The sequence below is a fragment of the Triticum dicoccoides genome, chromosome 2B (assembly GCF_002162155.2).
Source record: "Triticum dicoccoides isolate Atlit2015 ecotype Zavitan chromosome 2B, WEW_v2.0, whole genome shotgun sequence".
NCBI lineage: Eukaryota > Viridiplantae > Streptophyta > Magnoliopsida > Poales > Poaceae > Triticum > Triticum dicoccoides.
In genome coordinates, this window is record NC_041383.1 from 744,802,180 (window position 1) to 744,827,414 (window position 25,235).

The 25,235-nt window shown below is 46.7% G+C and overlaps 1 protein-coding gene across 1 annotated transcript; it reads left to right on the plus strand.

The window, feature by feature from the left end:
• The first annotated feature begins 21,220 nt into the window (after positions 1-21,220).
• On the plus strand, positions 21,221-24,087 carry LOC119368557 (sucrose transport protein SUT5-like). The gene is made up of 9 exons (XM_037633786.1): positions 21,221-21,439; positions 21,557-21,622; positions 21,926-22,024; positions 22,130-22,313; positions 22,409-22,511; positions 22,602-22,860; positions 22,977-23,351; positions 23,451-23,567; positions 23,659-24,087. Exons 1-9 carry the CDS (start codon positions 21,221-21,223, stop codon positions 23,827-23,829), a joined length of 1,593 nt encoding a protein of 530 aa, XP_037489683.1. The 3' UTR covers positions 23,830-24,087.
• Positions 24,088-25,235: the final 1,148 nt, after the last annotated feature.

The window sequence follows — 25,235 nt, forward strand, 5'->3', positions numbered from 1 at the left end:
ACCGCCTCCCCCTCGCTTCTCTGACCGGCCCAGAGGCTCTGCCTCGACCCCCTCTTTCTTCCACCCCGAGCCACGCCACCGCGGGAGCCCCACATCACCACCACGAGTCGTCTTCCCCGAGCACGGCCGCCGGACTCCATCAACGGATTCGTCGCCTTCCGGTCGTCCCCGAGCCAGCTGATCCTGTCTTCGGCCTCAACATGAGCTCCCGGTCCTTTCCCCCTTAACCACGTCGTCGATTTCGTCCCGTAGCCACTGCCCTGCGAGTAACCGGAGCCGCCGTCCGCCATGGCCGATGAGGTCCTCGCTCCTGAGCACCTCAGCTCCGACCAGTTGCACCACTGTGTTCCTGGAACGCCATAGATGCCTCCCACGTACCTCGCTCGCTCGCCTGCAAGCCGCAGTGCCCCGCCCGTGCCCCACCGAACTCCGGCTGTCGCCTTTGAGCTCGTGGTCGTCGACTCCGGCCACCCCAGGCCCGGCTACTGCCACCAACCGACGCGCTGCAATGCCAGCCACCGTAGAGACCAACCGCGGCTCAAACCGCGGCCTGTAGGCGAAACCCGGGCCACCCAGTGCATCCCCGCCGCGTTTTTGGTCGTCGCCGGTGACACTCCGGCGAGCTGACGTGGCACCGCCATTAGTGGCTAATGACACCACTAACTAAACCCGTAGCTCACTGACACATGGGCCCCACGCCCTAATTAACCCCGGGTTTTATTTCCTGTTTAGTTTAGATTAACTCAGTGGGACCCACGCGTCAGAGTTGACCCTGCTGACGTGGCTGTTGACTGGGTCCACATGTCAGTGACACTAATCAGCCTTAGTCACTGACCAGTGGACCCCACTGGTCAGGTTTGACCTGAACCCGCCCTGTTCACCTGATGACGTCAGGGTGATGTCATGCTGACGCAGTAAATCATTTACTGGATTTATTCTTATTCAGGAAATTCCAGAAAATGTTCAAAACTTCTAAAATTCATAGAAAATCAACCGTAACTCCAAATGAAATAATTTATATATGAAAAATGATCAGAAAAATCCAATCTATCCATCTGTACCATTTTCATGCATGTTAGAACAACTTATTACTACTATTTAGGACAATTCAATTAAATGACATTTAAGAAATCACATATGGAGTTTGAATTTGAACCTAGTGTTCAAACCAACTTCATTTAACTTGTTGTTAGTTGCATCAGCTCAATCAACAGCATATTGCCATGTCACATTCATGCATCATATTGTTGCATTGCATTGATTGTGTTTCCTCTCTGTTGCCGGTAATTGTCCCCCCTTCAGTAGACGTGTTTCGACGATGAGTTCGATGACACCGATGAAGAGCTATACTATCTTCAGAAGTGCCAGGCAAGCAAAACCCCCCTTGTTCATTCCGATACAATCCCAGTCTCTCGCTCATGCTCTATTTTACTGCATTAGGACAACAACGATACAACTGTTACTTGCTGCGGTAGTTGAGCCCCTTTATCCTCTGCATGACCTGTCATTGCCACAGTAAATAGATGAAACCCACTAACATGAGTAGGAGTTGTTTGAGCCCTAATGTGCCTACTCATTCATGCTTGTTTGTCATGCCTGCTATTGCTTAGAGATGAGTCAGGTCAGATTCATCGGGGATGAATCGGAGGTGTGTGAACATGTCCTGCTGTGTGTGGTCTAAATGTGTGAACACGATTTGGTAAAGGTAGCGGTGAGGGGGCATGTAGGAGTACATGGTGGGTTGTCTCATTGAAACCGTCCTCAGGAACTGAGTTCTGTGTTTGTGGTCCATGAACATCTACTACCACTCATTGGGATCCTTAATTAACCTTCTCGGCTTCTTAATCACCCTTGTTCTCTGTCCAGGAGTTGCAACTAGTTTCTGGTGTTTGTAGGTAGTGCTAGTAGTCTACCAAGTGGCACTCGGTACAGGTGGGCTTGGGACAGACTAGGTGCAGTGGCACGGTGTACCAAGTGGCACCCGGATGGTGGGCTTGGGAACCCTGCTCACATCGTTTGGGGCCGTGAGCGACACCCCGGCCGGATCTCCTTGCAGATGGAACCCGAATAGGCGATAAACCTGGACGAGAGACTTGAGTGTTTAGGTAGGCCGTGGCCGACTCCCTCGCCAGGCTTTCGCTTGAAGGTTGCCGAGATACACGAGGTGTACATGGCGGTAAGTGGCGAGAGCATGTGTGAAGAAGTACACCCCTGCAGGGTTAAAGTGATCTATTCGAATATCCGTGTCCGCGGAAAAGGACTTCTGGGTTGCGTGTACAGTTCATAGACAAGTGAAAGTGGATACTCTAAAATACGCAAGATAAGCGTGAGTGCTATGGATGGCGTTCTCGTAGGGAGACGGGAGCGGATCCATAGTGGTGTATTGATATGGTGAATATGTGGACTCGTGTGCGCCACCTCAAAAGAGTTACTTGCAGTCGTAGTTCAGGATAGCCACCGAGTCAAAGCTGGCTTGCTGCGGTTAAACCCCACCATCCCCTTTGTTGATAATGATGCATATGTAGTTAGTTCTGATGTAAGTCTTGCTGGGTACATTTGTACTCACGTTGCTTAATTTATGTTTTTGCAGAGAGACTTCAGTCTCGCTAGTAGTTCCACCTGGACTTCGACGTTTAGCTTGTTACCTCAGCTACGATCTTGTGCCCTCGGCAGGATCTGGTAGATAGTCAGGCTTCTTAGCCTTTTTTATTTATAGTTGTCTGTACTCAGACATGTTAAGCTTCCGCGTGTGCTTTGACTTGTATGCTCTGAATGTCGGGTCGTGAGACCCATGCTTGTAATATCTCGCTCCTCGGAGCCTATTGAATATAATACTTGAGTTGTAGAGTCACGTTGTGGTGCCATGTTGTATTTGCACATATCGAGCATATTGTGTCCATGTTATTGAAATGCTTGGTATGTGTGGGATCTGACTATCTAGTTGTTTATCCTTAGTAGCCTCTCTTACCGGGAAATGTCTCCTAGTGCTTCCACTGAGCCATGGTAGCTTGCTACTGCTCCGGAACACTTAGGCTGGCCGGCATGTGTCCTTCTTCATTCCTGTGTCTGTCCCTTTGGGGAAATGTCACGCGATGAATACCGGAGTCCTGTTAGCCTGCTACAGCCCGGTTCACCGGAGTCCTGCTAGCCCAGTGCTACAGCCTGGATTCACTCGCTAATGACCGACACGTTCGATGTTGGGTCATGGATGCCTGTCCCTATAAGTTTGTGCCACTTTGGGTTTACGACTAGCCATGTCAGCCCGGGCTCCTTATCATATGGATGCTAGCGACACTATCATATACGTGTGCCAAAAGGCGCAAACGGTCCTGGGCAAAGGTAAGGCGACACCCGTGGGAATACCATGCGTGAGGCCGCAAAGTGATATGAGGTGTTACATGCTAGGTCGATGTGGCATTGAGTCGGGGTCCTGACAGCTTTGGTATCAGAGCTTGACTGCCTGTAGGATTACCAAGCCAAACTGGTCGAAGTTGAGTCTAGAAATTCTTTAGTTATATAAGGGAATTGATTGTGGGATGGAACGTAAGGCTCTTTTTACTCCTTTACCTTATGTCCTTCTGATCTGAGTCATCTTATCTTTCCTACGGGGTTAAGGAACTAGGCTTTCTCTTCTGTCTATCAGGATCACGTGTTACTAATCTATAGACCTATAAGATTGTTGGATCCAAGCCTCAGTTTAGTTCTACTATCTCTGTGTATTCATAGTTGATCTCGGAACCTTGTTGTTATGATGTTCGAGTGGCTATGCCACCATTTTTGTAGCATGTCTCCAATATTTTTGAGCATTTACAGCCGTTATGTTGTCCGAGTCATCCCAGGTTTCTAAATAGTCTGAAGCATTTGCAAATTCCTTCCTTCCATTCTTGATGTTCCTTTGAGCCAGATTAACCACACTAATCAGTGAGTTGAGGTACTCTATTGCCTTGACGTATATGTTGGAGCTATTATTATGACCCTAGGTGTCCAGAGTATCACCTAGTAATCTAGCCATGTTCTGTGTTCCAGTGTGTTGATTCTGGCCATCATTCTCGAAAGCATCCCGTGATGCCATTTAGTTGGTAGGTATTCTATTCCTGGGCTCTTGAACTCAAGATTCACTCCACTTATTTCATGTTGATAGTGTTTGCTAGTTCCTTTAGGATATTAGTAACCTTTTCAATTGTCCTCGAGGTTCGTGGTATTTCTTCTTCCAAATACCATGAACTACTTATGGCAGAAGTTCCTCATTGAACCAAAAGATCACAACCAGAGTGCTCTTGGCGAGTTCTCTACTCTATATTGTGACTCTGCCAGATCTACCTTCTCCGCATGGGTTATCCGGAAGAAACCTGTTGAACTTGGTTCGACATACTAATCTATGCATCCACAACTCAGAAAGTTATATGTTCCTTGAGTTGTCCCTCTTTAGTTGTCTTCTGACCTTCGCCTATCAATTGATAGTCAAGAGTATGCGTGCATTCATTCATCGGTGCCTATCATTCTTTGGTCCGTCAAGCCATTCTAGTTTAGAATGACTAGGAGAAACAAACTCCAGTACCTCATCCATATCCGGGATTGGGTCAAAGCAGTTGTGCTCCGCAGATCAAATACTAATCCAGCTTTTGTTCTGCTCCACCTTGGAGTATTATCATCTTTATATCAAGAATATCATGGGAATTGCACACCATCCTATGAACTCTTGATACAGTGATACTCTCTCCATCATTATTCATTTCTCCGTTCCCATGTTGTTGCAACCGGAATGTCGACAAGTGAATCGTGATGTGTGAAATCAATACTCCTAGCAACCTTGTTGCTTGGTAGTTAAAGGACAATAATTTCATTCTTAGCGTGTTGGTTCTTGAATCATCATTCTAAGACTGATCGTGCTACCTAGTCCTTATTTCCGGTGCACTCTTCGATCAATGAGTTAGGATTATTCAATCCCTTGCTTATTAGATCATCTCGTCTTGCCCTGAAAAGCAAGATTGTTCTCGAGCCTAGTGACATATCGGTGGTTCGTGATTTTCTGAATATCTTCTCGGAAGTATCACCAGGTCGTCACTTGACCGCTATGTTGAGTTCGTGATCAAGTTGGGTTTTCTATAAACCACCCTTTCTCCAAGAATCTGTGTTGGATACCCCTGAGCTAGTTAGTCACACCAAACAACAACTTGGAGAGTTGGATGATAAAAGCTTGCCTAGCTTAGCTCATTTTAAGGGATATCTTGTATGTTTGTTTAAGAAAGATGGTATTCTCATCGATTGGTCCCTGTGATCAGTTGTTGAACCTATTGTCTTATAAAAACTTTGATTTGGGTGTGGGCTATCCTCAAATCAAGTCAGAACCAACGATGCTCGTAATGTTGTCTTATTCTGGTTGAACCCTCGAGCATACACCATTACATCTTTTGGTCTGACCAATACTATCACCTCGTTCACCTAATTATGGAATTCCAGTAATATGGAAATTCTGATGAGTTGCTATTGATCCCATCAGCGGCATTTTTTCTCCTCCATGATTCATGTTGAACGTCTAAGTTAGCATTGGAAACTTGTGTAAGCATTATCTTCATGAACCGCTCATGAAGCATATGTTCGGTTGTAAGAAGTGATTTCCTCTAATTCATGTGCAAATGGTGCAAGTTGCCGCCGTGGATTCGAGAAAGTCAATGTCGCTTCCTCTGGAATCATCCCAAATTGATCATACATACGTGTGAAGTACGCTGTGGTTTGGAGACTTGCAACCTTCATTCTATATGTGTCCCTAGCACACCAAGCCACTGATTGATTTGTTCAAGGAAAAGAAGTTTTTAAGTGCTAATCCCTAAGGACCCAAAGGTACATGCGCAGGACTTCGCTCTCCGCAATGATGGTTCCCCACCTGAAATCGGTAGTGTTTTATTGTAAGACTACCATGTGATAATGTTTTGTCTCGGACAACGTGTTCACATGTGTGTAGCAGAACCAGCTCATGCTTTGGAGCTTACTATCGTAGTTCATTTCCCGAGAATCTCGCAACGCCATCTCGTCGATTTGTGTTGCATACTTTCATTTTTCTTTCTAGACTCGATGAGCCTGGAATATCCTGACACCAACCAGATCTGAATCTCAGGCCGATATGATGGTTGGAACATTTCCCAAGAACTATAATATTGGTCCATCGATAACCGGTAAAGTGGATGTCGTGGCCAACACACCCAGCCGGAAGACCTATTATTGCAGTATCTTGATTGAAGAAGTTGGCCACCTCCCCATAAGGATTTCGTAGGATTTACTCCCTAGTTGTTCCTTGTAGATTTTTATGTTTCCAAAGTCTGACCTTTACTTGATGTGCTAGATATCAAACCATATGAATGGGATACACTAGCACATCAAGGAGAACATTAGAAGCGGAGTGCTAAATGTCTCTCGGTCGATCATCCAGATTTTGTTTCCTTGGCCTCGCTAAGGTGAAATCTAAGAAAGTTATCATTCTTTGCATCTGCACCGTCCATCGCTGTTCATCATGGTAGTACGTTGTGTTGCCAGGATCCTTGACACGGACATTGGTAAAACCTTGATGAATATGGAAATGCTCAAGTTCTTGAGAGCACGCACAAGCGCTAGGTGTTATCATCGGCACTAACTGGGATTGCCCCAGATTTCCTCGGTTATGCTATAACCATTCCAATAGTGGAATCATTCTCTACTGTTGGGTTTTCTCCCCAGTTACTAAAATCATTCCTTGTGTTGTTTTCAACAAGGTAATCCACATCATCCATTCTAGTCTGAGTATGTCATTCTACCGAACTCCTTCAAATGATCGATTGTGATTTGCCTTAAGCTGGTATAAAGAGCTCTAATGATCTCTAAATCAAAGGTAATTCTTTTTGCCACTTAAGGGATATTCCTACGGGTCACCTCCTCTAAGGTGCCCTGTTATGGTATCATGGCAACTCAACTCCTTGCTACGTTGACAACCGTTCACCACCTTCTTAAGTGTGGAATTGTTGTCTACCTAGTGAATCCTCGTCATCTGTTCCACTCCATCCCTCTAGATGTGTGCTTCGTGTATCGGCTTGAGAGATGTTGCTATGTCTCATTCCCTGAGTTGATCCTAAGTTGTTCGACCTTCAATAAGATCGATCATTTTAGATTTTTTTTCCTATCCTCTCTTTGTCATGTTGGCTGGAGTTCTTAGAGCAAGACGAAGAGACAAGATGGTGATTGAATCAACGTTCATTTGAAGTGCAACCTGGGTCGTGAAGATTGCGTTAGTTGCGTTTCCCCTTTATTCTACCCTATGCTTGAATCTCGGGACGAGATTCTTGTTTAGTAGGGGTGAGTTGTCACATCCCTAGCTTCTGGCAATGCACTAGGCCAACTTCATATGTGCATCATGTTTAAACTTTGGAAGAAACTTGAAATGGGGCTTGCCTAAACCCTAGCATTAAAGGAATTCACTAGGTTCAACCAAAATATTTCCAGAAATCCAAATGGCTTCCAAAAATGTTCATCATTCTTGGAAAATGCTGGAAACAGTAACCAGAGGTGATGCACATTTTTCCATGACATATTTGGGCTCTGGATTAAATCATACTCTATTTGCATTTGGGCATTTAAATGCTATAAAATATTTTAAATGTCCAAATAATCATGAACTAAAATGTTTGCTGTTGGTAATATTCTAAACAGTATCCATGAGCAGTTCCTTGATTTTTGGGTTTGTTCTGGTATTTTAAATAAAGCCCTAAAGCTACAGAAGAAATAGAAAACTAAAACAAATAAAAGAGAGTGAGAGAAGGACTTACCTGGCAGAAGCTTACCTGGCGCCCACCGACCGGCCCAGCACTGCAGCTGGCCGGCCCAGCCCACCACCGCCTCCTCCCTGTCGTCTTCCCTCCCCGCCAGAAGGACGGAGGCGCGTGGCCGCCCCGCGCCGGCCACCTCCTCCCTCCCTGCCTGCCTGGCTCCTCCCCGGTGCTCCTAGACGACGCCACGGAGACGCCACGCACCCCTGGACCTCTCTCACTCTCCCCCGTGCTTTCCCCCTCCTCTGTCTCGCTCTCCTCCCCACAGCCGAGCGCTGCCGTCGCCACCGACCCCGTTCGCCGTAGCTGCAGCCACCGCCTCCCCCTCGCTTCTCTGATCGGTCCAGAGGCTCCGCCTTGACCCCCTCTTTCTTCCACCCCGAGCCACGCCACCGCGGGAGCCCCACATCACCGCCACGAGTCGTCTTCCCCGAGCACGGCCGCCGGACTCCATCGACGGCTTCGTCGCCTTCCGGTCGTCCCCGAGCCAGCTGAGCCTGTCTTCGGCCTCAACGTGAGCTCCCGGTCCTTTCCCCCTTAACCACGTCGTCGTTTTCGTCCCGTAGCCACTGCCCCGCGAGTAACCGGAGCCGCCGTCCGCCATGGCCGATGAGGTCCTCGCTCCTGAGCACCTCAGCTCCGACCAGTTGCACCACTGTGTTCCTGGAATGCCAGAGATGTCGCCCACCTACCTCGCTCGCTCGCCCGCAAGCCGCAGTGCCCTGCCCGTGCCCCACCGAACTCCAGCTGCCGCCTTTGAGCTCGTGGCCGTCGACTCCGGCCACCCCAGGCCCGGCTACTGCCACCAGCTGACGCGCTGCAACGCCAGCCACCCGTAGAGACCAACAGCGGCTCAAACCGCGCCCTGTAGGAGAAACCCGAGCCACCCCAGTGCGTCCCCGCTGTGTTTTTGGTCGTCGCCGGCGACACTCCGGCGAGCTGGCGTGGCACCGCCATTAGTGGCTAATGATGCCACTAACTAAACCCGTAGCTCACTGACACATGGGCCCCATGCCCTAATTAACCCCGTGTTTTATTTCCTGTTTAGTTTAGATTAACTCAGCGGGACCCACGCGTCAGAGTTGACCCTGCTGACGTGGCTGTTGACTGGGTCCACATGTCAGCGACACTAATCAGCCCCAGTCACTGACGAGTGGACCCCACTGGTCAGGTTTGACCTGAACCCGCCCTGTTGACCTGATGAAGTCAGGGTGATTTCGTGCTGACGCAGTAAATCATTTACTGGATTTATTCTTATTCAGGAAATTCCAGAAAATGTTCAAAACTTCTAAAATTCATAGAAAATCAACCGTAACTCCAAATGAAATAATTTATATATGAAAAATGATCAGAAAAATCCAATCTAACCATCTGTACCATTTTCATGCATGTTAGAACAACTTATTACTACTATTTAGGACAATTCAATTAAATGGCATTTAAGAAATCACATATGGAGTTTGAATTTGAACCTAGTGTTCGAACCAACTTCATTTAACTTGTTGTTAGTTGCATTAGCTCAATCAACAGCATATTGCCATGTCACATTCATGCATCATATTGTTGCATTGCATTGATTGTGTTTCCTCTCTGTTGCCGGTAATTGTCCCCCCTTCAGTAGACGTGTTTCGACGATGAGTTTGATGACACCGATGAAGAGCTATACTATCTTCAGAAGTGCCAAGAAAGAAAAACCCCCTTGTTCATTCCGATACAATCCCACTCTCTTGCTCCTGCTCTATTTTGCTGCATTAGGACAACAACGATACAACTGTTACTTGCTGCGGTAGTTGAACCCCTTTATCCTCTGCATGACCTGTCATTGCCACAGTAAATAGATGAAACCCACTAGCATGAGTAGGAGTTGTTTGAGCCCTGATGTGCCTACTCATTCATGCTTGTTTGTCATGCCTGCTATTGCTTAGAGTTGAGTCAGGTCTGATTCACCGGGGATGAATCGGAGGTGTGTGAACATGTCCTGCTGTGTGTGGTCTAAATGTGTGAACACGATTTGGTAAAGGTAGCGGTGAGAGGCCATGTAGGAGTACATGGTGGGTTGTCTCATTGAAACCGTCCTCAGGAACTGAGTTCTGTGTTTGTGATCCATGAACAGCTACTACCACTCATTGGGATCCTTAATTGACCCTCTCGGCTTCTTAATCACCCTTGTTCTCTGTCCAGGAGTTGCAACTAGTTTCTGGTGTTTGTAGGTAGTGCTAGTAGTCTACCAAGTGGCACCCGGTACAGGTGGGCTTGGGACAGACTAGGTGCAGTGGCACGGTGTACCAAGTGGCACCCGGATGGTGGGCTTGGGAACCCTGCTCACATCGTTTGGGGCCGTGAGCGACACCCCGGCCGGATCTCCTTGCGGATGGAACACGAATAGGCGATAAACCTGGATGAAAGACTTGAGTGTTTAGGTAGGCCGTGGCCGACTCCCTCGCCAGGCTTTCGCTTGAAGGTTGCCAAGATACACGAGGTGTACATGGCGGTAAGTGGCGAGACCGTGTGTGAAGAAGTACACCCCTGCAGGGTTAAAGTGATCTATTCGAATAGCCGTGTCCGCGGAAAAGGACTTCTGGGTTGCCTATACAGTTCATAGACAAGTGAAAGTGGATACTCTAAAATACGCAAGATAAGCGTGAGTGCTATGGATGGCATTCTCGTAGGGAGACGGGAGCGGATCCATAGTGGTGTATTGATATGGTGAATATGTGGACTCGTGTGCGCCACCTCAAAAGAGTTACTTGCAGTCGTAGTTCAGGATAGCCACCGAGTCAAAGCTGGCTTGCTGCGGTTAAACCCCACCATCCCCTTTGTTGATAATGATGCATATGTAGTTAGTTCTGATGTAAGTCTTGCTGGGTACATTTGTACTCATGTTGCTTAATTTATGTTTTTGCAGAGAGACTTCAGTCTCGCTAGTAGTTCCACCTGGACTTCGACGTTTAGCTTGTTACCTCAGCTACGATCTTGTGCCCTCGGCAAGATCTGGTAGATAGTCAGGCTTCTCAGCCTTTTTCATTTATAGTTGTCTGTACTCAGACATGTTAAGCTTCCGTGTGTGCTTTGACTTGTATGCTCTGAATGTCGGGTCGTGAGATCCATGCGTGTAATATCTCGCTCCTCGGAGCCTATTGAATATAATACTTGAGTTGTAGAGTCATGTTGTGGTGCCATGTTGTATTTGCACATATCGAGCATATTGTGTGTATGTTATTGAAATGCTTGGTATGTGTGAGATCTGACTATCTAGTTGTTTATCCTTAGTAGCCTCTCTTACCGGGAAATGTCTCCTAGTGCTTCCACTGAGCCATGGTAGCTTGCTACTGCTCCGGAACACTTAGGCTGGCCGGCATGTGTCCTTCTTCGTTACTGTGTCTGTCCCTTCGGGGAAATGTCACGCGATGAATACCGGAGTCCTGTTAGCCCGCTACAGCCCGGTTCACCGGAGTCCTGCTAGCCCAGTGCTACAGCCTGGATTCACTCGCTGATGACCGACACGTTTGATGTTGGGTCATGGATGCCTATCCCTGTAAGTTTGTGCCACTTTGGGTTTACGACTAGCCATGTCAGCCCGGGCTCCTTATCATATGGATGCTAGCGACACTATCATATACGTGTGCCAAAAGGCGCAAACGGTCCCGGGCAAAGGTAAGGCGACACCCGTGGGAATACCGTGCGTGAGGCAGCAAAGTGATATGAGGTGTTACATGCTAGGTCGATGTGGCATTGAGTCGGGGTCCTGACAGCTGTTGCATCCCAAGATTCGGACGAGAGCCGAGTACCTGCCGAGCACTATTTTCAGGAAGTTCTATAGGGCGCTCGTTTAATAGAGACGCAGTGCTCGAAGGATGTTATGTTCGAATAACATGTATTATTGTAAAACAATGTTTCGATGGAATATAAAAGCTTTTTATACTTGCGCCTTCAAGATTTAGAATACCTCCTATGCGGTTGTTAATGTATATGTGTATATAACCTGAAAGATGGTAATCTTCGGCTTCAGCCCCCACGCATATAATGCGGGGGTGTTCGCAGAAGGCGTATTTTCACACTTGATCCAACGTCTTGGTCCTGTTAAGGAGGTGATAACGCAGCGAACTAGGCAACCGGACTATAATGCTTTATCACTTTCACTTAGCCATAGGAGTTTGACAGTGGGGCTACTATATAACCCCTAAGGGCACCGCGCTCACCCGAATTCGGGGCGCGTGTGTGCCTGGCCGGGAAACGGCCCTTTGTTAATGCGGAGGAATCCTAAAGATTCCAGCTGGTCATCGAGTGGTTGACCATTCTCACGCTATATCATGACAGTCAGTTTTCGGCTTTCTCTACTGAGGTGCTCGCCTGGCTGAACCGGGGCACAATCGCAGTAGTTCTCCTGGTGCCGCCTTAGCCGATAGAGCGGAACGTAAGGCTACAAAACACATGAGCCGGGCAAACCCAACATTTGACCAAAGACATGATTCGGAGCTGATGCATATAAGGCCAAACTCGCGACGCCGAACACTCCTTAAGGTATTCGGTCTTTATGAAAACGGGCTAAACAACGCCCTTAGTAAGAAGCCCCTGGTGTCCAGGTACGCGCAAAATTCTTACGTGGCCACATGCCAAGACGCCAGCCTCCTCCTCGGTTATAACGAGAAACCGAGGAATGTGTATCAACAAGAGACAGTGAAAAAGGTTTACGCAGGGTCTTAATCTGAAAAGAATCCTTGGAACGGGTCCCTACTGCACGTCTGCGCCTGTGTCTCCCTTGTGCCGTATCCTGGACGGGTGTAGCACGGTGTTCATCTGTAAAAGAGAGGAACTTAGTTGAAAAAGATCGTGCGAAAATCTATGTTATATTAAATAAACAAAATATAATTCAGAAAATGGGTGGAATTGAGCTTTGTTGTCTCTTGTTGTACACGTGCAAAGCCCCTTGTGCGGGGGTATGCAGCTAGTAAGCCCTTGTATGTTTACGCCGGACTCGTCTAGCCATGTCCGGGGTCTGAACGACCTGTTTAGGTGCTTTGATTAGTGAAGCCGGTTTAGTGTGTGGCTGTCAAGGAAGCCGCACAGTCTTCCACACTCGAGGAACACTCGATATTTCCCTTTAATGAGATGATGCCTCGCGGACCGGGCATTTTAAGAGTAAGGGATGCATAATGCGGTATTGCTTTAAAGCGGGCGAAAGCTTCGCGTCCCAGTAGTGCTTGATAGCTACTTCTAAATGGGGCGATGTGGAAGGTTAGCTTTTCGCGGCGGAAGTTGTCGGGGGAGCCGAACATAACTTCTAACAGGAGAGAACCCGTACAATGGATATCTGGGCCTGGCGCTACCCCTTGAAAGGAAGTGTTGCCATGGCAATTTTTGTTGGGTTTATCCCCATTTTGCAGATTATGTCCTAATATAGCAGGTTTAGACCACTGCCGCCGTCCATTAGGACTTGTGTAAAGTGGAGTCCGTCAATTATCAGATGTAATATCAAGGCAGTCCAGCCTACATTCCAGATACTTCTAGAGTAATCCTGATGGTCGAAGGTGATTGGTTTTAACAACCAGTGGCTAGACTCCTCTGGGATAGGCCGTATGGCGCGTATCTCTATAGGCGCCACTCTGTTTTTCCCTTTTGTCACGTGAAGTGAGTTTACTGTTTTGTCTTCTTGTGGGAACTTGTTTTGTTCTCTGGTGCTCTGCTTGTGGGGTTCGTCATCGTCCTCGCTTGGTATGTCGAGCCCCTTGTGTTCGACATTGAGTTTGCCGGATTGCTTGAAGACCCAACAATCTCTGTGGGTATGGTTTGTAGGCTTCCTGGGAGTACTGTGGATTTGGCATATTTTGTTCAAGATTTTGTTTAGGTTAGATAGCTCGTCCTAGTTATCCTTGAGGGGCAGCTTTTTCTGATTCTGCCAAGAGCTTTTGAATCCGGTGTTGACTGCCGTGCTCTTTGGGCTGTTTCCCTTGGTCCGGCGCTGGTCCTTGCTACGTCGCGGTTTCCCGTTTCCATCCCTAACTTCTGATGTACTTGGGTCGCTGGTACTGCTTCTTGCCAACCAGCTATTCTCTCCTGCGCAAAAGCGGGTCATGAGGCTTGTTAATGCGGCCATTGTTCTTGGCTTTTTCTTGGCCGATGTGTCTGGCGAGCCATTCGTCTCGAACACTATGTTTGAAAGTTGCTAAGGCTTTGGCGTCCGAACAGTCGACTATCTGGTTCTTTTTAGTAAGAAATCTGTTCCAGAGTTTCCGGGCTGACTCTCCGGGTTGTTGAGTTATATGACTTAGATCGTCTGCATCCGGAGGTCGGACATAGGTCCCTTAAAAATTTGCCCGAAAAGCATCCTCGAGCTCTTCCCAACTTCCGATGGTGTTTTCGGGAAGGCTTTTAAGTCAATGCCGGGCTGGCCCTTTGAGCTTGAGGGGTAAGTATTTTATGGCGTGGAGGTCATCTCCTCTAGCCATGTGTATGTGGAGGATATAATCCTCAATCTAGATTTTTACCTCTTCCAATATTGTTCTGTTTTTTAAAAGAATTTTCATAAATATTAAAGATTTTCAAAATTATTTGTGTTTCTGAATACTGTTTGAAATTTAAAAAAATATTATTGTTATAAAAACACAATATTATAATATTCAGGATTTTCTTTAAAAAATGTCCATGTTCTAAAATAAATACCAATTACAAAACATGTTCGGAATTTCAAAAAAAAACTAAAAAACAGTCACGATTTTTAATATATATTTTCTGTGTTTTTTCTAAAATTTGAAATGAAAATAGTCGAGGTGGTCAAATTCATATGTGAAAGGTGCTTCCAGTTATATAATTTTCACATCATACATCTCATGTATTATTAATCTTGTCAATAGTCAAAGGTGGTCTTGAAAAACGCATTAGGCCCTATATAGATGGAAGGAGGGAGTAGGAAAAAGTGGCCGCTACAGTGCACTGGTGGCACTACTGGGCGGGCCCAGATGTGTCCTCGCATTTGACACAAAACTGGTCATGTAGGAGGTCTGACGCTGACGAGGAGGTCTCCGCTTTTGACCTCTCAACTGAGCTGCGCATATGAACGGACGGTGAGATTGTTTGAACTCTCAACTGAGCTTCTCATGAACGGTGAGATTATCCGTATGGGTGAATATTCCATCGCCGTGTGTAGCTCTCCGTAGGGGTGCTGCCACCGGCCTCCGCGTGCCTATGCTATGCTATACTTGGAAGGCAACCATAAATAGGAGTACGTGCTTATCCGCTCCGCGAGCCTATGCTATACTTGGAAGGCAACCATGATCCGCTGCATCAGTGGATGAGGATCACGATCGCACGAATTATTGAGTAGTAGTTCAAATACTACAAGGTGATAAATGCCAAAGGCCGGCCTTGAGCGCTTTCATTCTTGATGAATCCCACAGGCGAGCAAATATTTCGTACTCGTAAGATCAGATGTGCCAAGTTCCCACGTATAAATATATGGTATTGTAATATTGTTGGAATGTATCTGTGTCTACACCATGCATGTCTTTAAGTATCAAATAAAAATCAGTTATTATATATTAACCCCCATTTGTTAATATACTTAACAGAAGATGCTAGGAGTATATTTATACAGGAGCCTAATCTCTGCTACCCTTATCCAAAATATTTTCTTCATGGATAGGAAAATCTTTAATTGGATAAGTTTGACCCGTCGAAAGATTTAAATGCTAGTCCTAGGAAACAGGGATAGACGTGCGCAGGTAAATCTCTCCTGACCTTGCAAATTGGATAAGATCACCTCAATGTTTGGAAGGTTCATTTTCCTAGACAGACATAAACCATCTCCTGCGCGTTCCTGCCATCGGTCGGTAGCTTCTCGTCCGTTCCAGATGTAACTCCATTTTTCTACCCCAGGCTCGCGTCCTCACCTGAACAATACCCCCCGTAAATTACGGTTATTCAGTTAGCAGTAGCAGTTACATTCTTAAGCTTATGCCTAGCCTTAAAATTAACTTTCGTAAGAAGTGAACCATGGTTCCCACGATGAGGTGATGAAGTGGTATGCTGATTTGTTTGGCTGTAAATAAACCACTTCCTTATTAGTACTCCCTCCTTCCCAAAATGTAAGGCGCGGTTTGACTTTTCTGGTCTTCGTTACATAACTTTGACTACGATTTTTATATATTCTATGTCTATAAAATTAGTATACATACATATGAAATAAAATTGTTCTGCAAGACAAATACGATGATGCCATTTATACATGTTCAATCCATATACATTGATATATATTAGTGGTCAAAGTCGTGCATCAAAGACCGTAAAAAGTCAAGCCCGCCTTATATTTTGGGAAGGAGGGAGTACTCCTTAAGATATGGGGGCAACTACGCGTCTGCCGGGTGATATTTAGAAAACGTCCGCCGCCTTAGTAGCCGTAGGATCGTGAGCAAGCCAACCGTCTGATCTTCTTTCATTGAGCGTGCATCAACCTTTGCAACAAAGCTTATGTTGCGCTCCTGCCGAACATTTTTTTTTCTGAAAAAAGGCCTGTGTTTCAAAAACAAGATTTCTGTTATAGAAAAAAACCTTTGCTCTTGCCGCGTTGCAACATACGTAGTGTTGTGCGCTCGTTCCCTTGGCAACAAGAGGCCTGTTGCACAAACAAAAAAAATCCCCCTCACACCAATGTCATCAAATGTCTAACGGGCATTTTAACTTTTTCAGTCTTTGTTGCAGAAACGTCTGTAGATTTTTTTTGCAACAGAGTTTGTTATATAATATTTTCCGTAACAAAGATCGTGTTGCGGAAATATCTATAGAATTTTATTTACAACAGAGTTTGTTATAGAAATATTTTCTGCAACAAAGATCATAGGTGATGCTGCGGAAATATTTGCAACACAGATATACTATTGTAAAAATATTTGTAATAGAAGTTGTGTTGCGGAAAATATTTGTAACATATGTCATGTTGCAGAAATATTTGTGGGCTTCGCTTTGTTGCAAAACTAGACCCGTCGAAAACAATTGCAACACCACATTTGTTTCTTAAACATAGCCTCTGTTTCGAAAGCGTGTTCGATAAAGGACAACATGCAAGCCTTCATTTGGACGCGTGTCATGCAGCGGAGGTGGCGGACGCGGCCACTACGATCCGCCGGATGACTGTAAGCTTTTCCCTTAAGATATGTGGATTGGGCTGGGAGCTAAATATCTGAAAGGTTTGATGCCTGAAAAGGGAATGTTTTGTTTCTATGAGGGGAAGAACTATCTCACTGAATGTTGTGTTATCCAACTTATCCACCCATCCCATTTCTAAGTTTCTGTTAAATAAAACCCTTTTGGAGAAATTACATAAGCACACAAGGAAACGCCTTGGCAATTTTTAGTAATTGGAAAATCAACGCTCGGTCTAGTGAAGTAAGCTGTACACTCGTTCCCATGAGCCTTTTGCCCTTAGCTAATTGATGCATGTACAAATCCATCAAATGCATGGAAATATCGCATTTCCCCGCAACATGAGCCGTACAACCACACATATAGCAACCTTCAAAGTTGCTATCCTTGTCATTTCTCTTGAAACGATTATTGCCCTTTTGAGTTCCATTCCTATTCCGCTTCTCGTCCTATTTACACTTCTCTTTACTACCGACGATATTGGCAAATCCTCATTGTAGGACTAAACGTGAAGAGCATTTATTGACGAGATCCGCATCTAAAACTGCACTATTGAAGAATTTTAACATCAAGTTGCCTTCGTGCACAACATAGCTGTATGCTTCGATAGACTCAAAGTCATGGAATTTTGATGAATGTCCATTCCCTTTGCGCTCCAGGTATCATCACCACCCTCTGTTGATCACAACAAATTAGAGATCCCGAGCCGTCAAGTGAATCTTCACATCCATCACCGAGGTCCGAAATTTGTTGTTGTCAATGGAAACCTCAGCAAAGTCTTTCTTGAATATGTCCAAACTATCCTGCATGAAATCTTCATGCACAGAATTATGTTGTAAAAAATGATTGGGCATCGACCAACACATATCAATTTACAAATTGCCGATACATATTCCTTGATACACAATTTGCTTACCGTACAATAATATAGACTAAATTACTGTCAGAACACATATGAATAAAAAATGCATAGCTAAAAGCTAATCAGAAAAGAAAAAACTAGCACTGACTGAAAATGGGACACCCCAAACTAGTGGGTGAGACCATATCTGTCTTTTTGTTCCTTTTATTCTTTTTTTAGATCCAACTGATGTCAATTTTTCTGGCTTTGGTCGTATCCTGTATGACCATTTGGCGTAGCCCGATCGATGGTGCTTTAGGAGATTGCGGGTGCCTTTGCATGGGATTTGAAAACCTTTTGGCCGGCTCATCCAAATAATAGTGGAGGTGGATCCTTAAGGTGAACCCCTTTAGAACCGCTAGACTTGATCCCATCGAGCCACTCCACCCAATCTGCTTATCCACCATTTCGATCAACGATAACAAGAATAACGGGATGGTTAATAGTGCTGAAAATACCAAACTTTGGGTTAAACTGCAAAGTGCATGAGTCTGTCTGCTCCTGTATAAAATGTCATAAGCCGGAAGGTTAATCTGCAAAGTTCTTTTTTATTACCATCAAAACGTATCTCTTTCTTCATTGGTATAAATCGTTAACTCATTAACTAAAATAGATACAACTGAGGGGCGGAACTTCAATCGAAGGAACTAGCTTCATTGAACTTTGCTGGGCAATATCATTTGCCTCATGAAACTCATGTTCGAACACCACTTTGGCAAATTATGTAGTCATGAAACTGATGTCGCATTTCCTGTTGTCTGCATGGCTTCATGGCTTCATAAAGATTATTCCTGACTTCGGAGTAAGCATCGCTCGATGGCCTTCTCTAAGCAAACAATCAATCTATTGCAGAAAATTTAATCTACAAGTTCTATTAACTTTGGGTGTTGAACAAAAATTTGAAGGACTTATGAGGTATTAGCATATAACCTGAGGGCTAAAATGAAAAATATCCAAAGAGTCAAGGCTCCCGTTCACTCTTCTCCCATGCAGCTTCCGTTACTGTAAAAAAATTGTCTCCACATAGGCACGACGTTGCTCGCCGGCCTTGCCCCGCGGAAGTCACGTGCTTCTGTCGTCGCCTATGTCTGGGAATGCCTTGTTGCCGAAAGCCGCGCCGGAGGGTGACCCCTTTGCCGGGAGCACGTCTTGTGCCTAGGGTCGTCTTTGCCGCGCGTCGTGCGTGTCACCTCCGTGTCGGAGTGTAGCCGGGCCGCGCGACATCGCCAACCATGCATCGCCTCTGTGCGATCAACGGCCCGGATCAACGTCGCCGTGTGCCATGTCAAAGCAGGGGGAGTCACCGCTGGGAGGGGGCTTGCCGCGCCTTGGTTGGTTGGGCCACAGTTAAGCGGGGAGAATGGATCGCCTCCTCTGTCGAGGTGCACTAACGGTCATTGGTTCGCCCCCCTTATTCTCCTTCCTCCCTTCTGTTAGAATGCAAGGAAAGGAAGATACATGATGTCTGCCTGTCGGGTTACACAAGTGGAGATTTCCTAATATTTCTTTTGAATACAGTACAGACGGAAGCGCTCATATATACGCGCATGCACTCACCCCTATGAACGTACACACGCATACCCTGCCCCTATGAGCACCCCCGAGAGACATGGGCTGGCATATCATCTTGATATTTTGCGAAGTCAAGGCGCCTCGTAATCGATGAAAACGTTTCCTCCCATTGAACGCGTATCACCGTCCAACCACAAGTTTGTTCACGGAGATTCCCTAATTGATGTGTGTTAATTGCTTTCTAACAAAAACACCATCTATCTAGTCAAAAAAATCAGATAATATATGAACCAATGTTAAATCACATTGGTTTCTAATAGATACTCCCTCCGTTCCAAAATAGATGACTCAACTTTGTACTAATTTAATATAAAGTTGGGTCATCTATTTTGGAACGGAGGGAGTATAACATTTCAAATAAGGTCAACTTATAAATATACAACTGACATGACATGCCACATACCATTAGCAACAATATTTTTACTAAAATACACCCTCGTGCTTCCCCTGGCGAGCATAACCGCACGCCCGCAACTTCCCCGCCACACTTGGATTTGAAAAATGTGCATGAACTTGTACTAGTGCTAAAATCCATCTTTTGGTAGGATAATTCCTTCCTAAAAAGTTGATTTTGCTCTCGAGCTTTACTAGAAGGTTTATTTTGTGAAATCTTCGTCGTTAAGAAACAACCTGGTACAACTGCATTTTTTTTTTTTGATTCAGAACATACTGACGGCAAAATAGCTTGACTCGCCATGTAGAGTCATGTTGCTAAGAGTTAGCGAGTATGGGTGCAGAGACAGCTAAGCCAATGGTAAGAAAATATTTAATGTATTAATGATAAATCACACCTGTCTCCAACCGGTATAATTATTATGGACGGTTTGCGACAAATGAGCGAATACAAAGCCAACTCATACATAGGACACCATAGTCAATGATCATAAATTAGCTTTTTACATATAGCATACGTACCCTCACTCACCATGTAAACTCATGTCGCTAAGAGTTGATGGACCCAGTTGTCCGGTGGCAAAGACAAAGCTAACTCAGTGGAAAAATATATTAATATATTAATGATAAATCACATCTGTCTCCAACGGGTGCAATTATCATGGACGGTGAGGACAAATGAGCGGACAAATGATACAGTTACCCGGTGGCAAAGACAACTAGCAAATGCTAAGAAAATATTAACATATTAATGAAAAACCACACCTATCTTCAACCGGTATAATTATTATGGATGGTTGCGACAAATGAGCGGATATAAGGCCAACTCATACATACAACACCATAGTCGACGATCATAATTAGTTTTCCACATACAGCGTACCCTCACTCACCATGTAAAGTCATGTCGCTAAGAGTTGGTGAACTCAATTGTCCGGTGGCAAAGACACAACTAAGCCAGTGGTAAAAAAGATATTGATGTATCAACGATAAATCATATCTGTCTACAACCAGTGCAATTATCATGGACGGTGGGGACAAACGAGCGGATAAGGCCAACAAGTCATACATACAACACCATAGTCAATGACCATAATTGGCTTCCATATATACCCACCGTCCAACCTCCCAATATGTACTCCTTCAACAAGAAACAAATAAAATGGTAAGATATAGAAACGTTAGCCAAAACCTCCGAGCAGATAAAAACCACACGGACGGTGCCATCCGCGCGTGCCACTGCGCGTGGGCCACCCGCCATTAACCCACGCGCAAGGGATTTGCGCCGCGTCCTCTTTAAAACCCCTCTTCAACCTCGGGCTTTGCTCGTCCGTCCCATCCATCTCCGTCTCTCGCCCCCTGCTCCTCCTCGCCACCCAACGCCCACTTGTCTTCCCGTAGAGCTAGCAGTTCTCGCGCCTCGGCCATGGAGGACGGCCGGAGTGACGCCAAGGAGGCCAGCATGGTCGAGCTGGCCGCGTCCTTGGAGAAGGTCCGCCAGATCGAGGGCGGCGGCGACGGCGACAATGTCGATGGCAACAAGAAGCTTTGGGGACTCCTCCGGCTGTTCATGGCCTGCATGGTCTCCGGCGGGATCCAGTACGGCTGGGCGCTGCAGCTGTCCCTCCTCTCGCCCTACTCCCAGGTACTGGCTTCCTCTTGCTGAGCTCCTCCCCTTTGTCTCGTACTACTTTTTTTCACCAGTGTTCTTCCTGCGGTGATTGTTTTTCTCTGATATCTCGTGTTCATCTTTGGGTCGCAGACACTTGGGATTCCCCACCAGTACGTTTCCCTGACGTGGATCTGCGGTCCCATCGCTGGATTTGTGGTGAGTTTTCTTGCGATTTCATCCCCATCATCACTAATTTCCTTTTCTTGCCTCCGTTTCCTTTTCAAAGTTGGGTGAAAAAAAGAAAGAGAATTTGTTGTTAAGGCACGGAATCTTGAGAACCTGAAACTACCACGCAAATCTGCTGTATTCACGTAGTAAAAGGGAAATGGATCGATCGTTTTCATGTCTGTCCATTATTCCCGGCCGGCTACCAAACCCGGCCCGATGCACTAAAAAGGAAATAGGGCTAAAAAAGGCATTAATAAATAATTAATTTGCTAATCGGTTCGCCATGGGCAGGTGCAACCCATCGTCGGCTACTACAGCGACCGGTGCACGGCCAGGATGGGCCGGCGGCGGCCCTTCATCCTCGTCGGATGCATCATAATCTGCGTCTCGGTAAGTCACCAAATTAATCATCCCGTTCCTTCTTCAAGTTTTGTCAACCAGTCTTGTGCTGACGCCGTCGATTAATTGTGCTGATTGGCCCAAACCAACCTACAGGTGCTGCTCATCGGCTTCTCTGCGGACATCGGACGCGCGCTCGGGGACACCAAGGAGCACTGCAGCGTGAGCACGGGCCCTCGATGGGCCGCCGCCGCCATCTACATTGTTGGCTTCTGGTTCCTCGACTTCGCCAACAACACCGTCCAGGGGCCGGCTCGTGCCATGATGGCCGATCTTTCCGGTGATGTTTCAACTCAGCTCAGCCTTCCTTCCTTCCTTGTTGATGTTTATTGCTTGTCATATATACTCACTGGAACTCGATCGATTTCGTTGCAGCCGGGAACCATGGCCCCAACGTCGGGCAGGCAGTCTTCTGCCTGTGGATGGCCATCGGCAACGTCCTCGGCTACACGGCCGGTGCCAACGGGAAATGGCACGAGTAAGTTATTTTCTTCTTCTCTCTTCCCGGGCATCATCTACGTAATGCATACCGTGTGGTGTGGACGGACTGACGCCCCGTTGGTTGCAGGTGGTTCCCTTGGCTGAAAACTCACGCGTGCTGCGACGCTTGCGCAAACCTCAAGGGCGCCTTCCTCACCGCTGTGCTCCTCATTATCATCAGCATGACGGTCACCCTGTACCTCGCGGGCGAGAAGCAGCTCGACAAGGCCGACGTCCAGGCCTCGTCCGGCCACGGCTGCATCTCCGCCTTCGGCGACCTCTTCAAGAGCTTGAAGAACCTTCCCCCTCCCATGTTCAAACTGCTCGCCGTCACGGGCATTACCTGGGTACGTGCTGTAGCTACACTGCACGCCGATCGTCCTCACGTCATGCTATGCACCCGCCGGTCCAACACCAATTGATCTGACTGACATTGTCCTGCCGCTCTATTTTGTTTCTTCAGCTCGCCTGGTTCCCCTTCTTCCAGTACGACACCGACTGGATGGGCCGGGAGATCTACCACGGCGTGCCGCAGGGGCCCAAGGCGTCCGTCTACGACGCCGGCGTCCGCGAGGGCGCCATCGGCCTGCTCCTCGGCTCCATCACCCTCGGGGCCACCTCCTTCCTCATCCCCAAGCTCTGCCGCAAGCTCACGTCCAAGGTCGTCTGGTCCATCAGCAACTTCATGGTGTTCGGCATCATGACGGCCATGGTTGTCGTCGGCTTGATCTCCACCAAGGGGTACAACGCGGCCCTGACCGCCAACCTCACCGGGCCTGACCCCAAGCTCAAGGCCATCGCGCTCACGCTCTTCGCGCTCATCGGAATCCCGCAGGCCGTGAGTCCACGCGCACCATGGCTCCTGCTGCTCATCTGCTTGATCTGATTTAATTTGCATGCCCACTGACTCTTCTTTTTCAAAATGCTGTTCGTGCAGGTACTGTTCAGTGTGCCCTGGGCTGTTGCTTCTGAAGTCGTTGCCGCGGAGGAGGATGATGGCCAAGGCCAAGGCCTCGCCATTGGTGTCCTCAACATTGCCATCGTCGTGCCACAGGTTTTCAATCTATTAGCATGGCAACTCGTCAGGCTGTTTGTTAATTGGGGCCTGACTTTTAACCTGTTTCTTTCCATTGCCCTCTATGCAGCTGATCATCGCGCTCACCGCCGGCCCGCTCGACAAGGCCTTCGGGAAGGACAACACGCCGGCGTTCGGCGTGGGCGGCGCCTTCGCGTTCATCTGCGCCATCCTGGCGCTCATCCTGCTGCCCAAAACAAGGGGCAATTCCAACGCCGCCGTCATGGGCGGAGGGCACTGATATGGCGATAAATCTTGAGAGCGGAGGGCCGCTGCAAACTAGTTGTTCTCTAGCTAGCTGATGTTGATATATATGTGAGCTGAGGAGATTTTTCTGTTTTCATTTCCACCGCCGTTTGTTCACTCGTTCCCTGGTCGCAATGTTTTAGCTGTTCTGGGAACCTCTTGAAAAAATTTAAGTGATGTGAACATTGGTAATCTGTACCGATTTAATATATTAATTGCCCGTCATGGAGAGTAATCTCCAGACATTATTATATTTTGTTTCCTCTTCCAACTTGCCCCAGCTAATACCAGCTAAATAATTAGAGAGAAAGCGAGGAAAAAGAAAGAACAAAACCACCTTCCTCTTTGACTCCAAGAAAAATTCTCAAAAAGAGTTGACTGCAAGAAAAAGTCTTCTCTCTTTTTTGGGACCGTCTACCCCATGTGCCTGAAAATAAATTTGCTTCAGTCACTGCTACTCCCAGCCGCTTCATTGTTCATCTTCTTCCCTAATCATGCAGCCCCCCTTTGACCCAACCCTAACCGCCTGCCTCGCCGCCCCGCCCTCCCCTCAGTCTCCCTTCATCATCGTTGCTGGCCGCTGCCCCGATCATCCCTCTAAGCCCCGCCGCACCAGCGAAGAACTCCGGCGATCCTCTCGAACGGTCGTTGGCCGAATTTTATTAGAAAGAAGGGAAGAGTACAAAGGTCAGACAGGCTAGGCGGTCTAGCACTGAAAAGACCTCCCGAGGACGCCACACCAAGGATACAACGCCCCATCATCCGCGTCAAGCCGCACTACAAGAGGCATTTACATAGCAAGGTCAACAACTCCGGCGATCCTCTGCACCCCCATCTCTAAAGATAGAGAGAGAAGTGCATATTACACCCCTCAACTCTAGCCCTAGTCTATTATACACCTCCCAACTCCAATACCGTCTAGTTTACACCCCCCCCCAACTCTCAAAACCAGCTATAATTCAACCCTCCCCTCCCTGTTGACCGGTTTTGACCAGTTGACTAGGTGAACAGTAAACTCAAAAGGTATAAAAAATTGAAAAAATCGTTTTTTTCACTGGGTGAACAGTAAATTCAAAAAGTAAAAAACAAATATTTTTTTAAAAAAGATTGATTTTTTGTCTGGTGAACAGTAGATTCAGAAAAAAAATCTGAATTATTTTTGCATGGACGATGTTTGAGTGTGTGATGAACGTTCCAGTTTCCAGCTTGTTCGGACATCGGAGTGGCTCTCAGCAAAAAAGAAAAAATGTGACGTATGTGAAACAGTTAACAGTACGTGTACTGTTCGGGCCAAATTCTTTTTTTTGAGAGACCACTCAAACAAGCTGAAAATCGGCGCGAACATCACGCACTGAAAATCGTCCATGCAAAAATAGTTCTGATTTTTTTGAATTTACTATT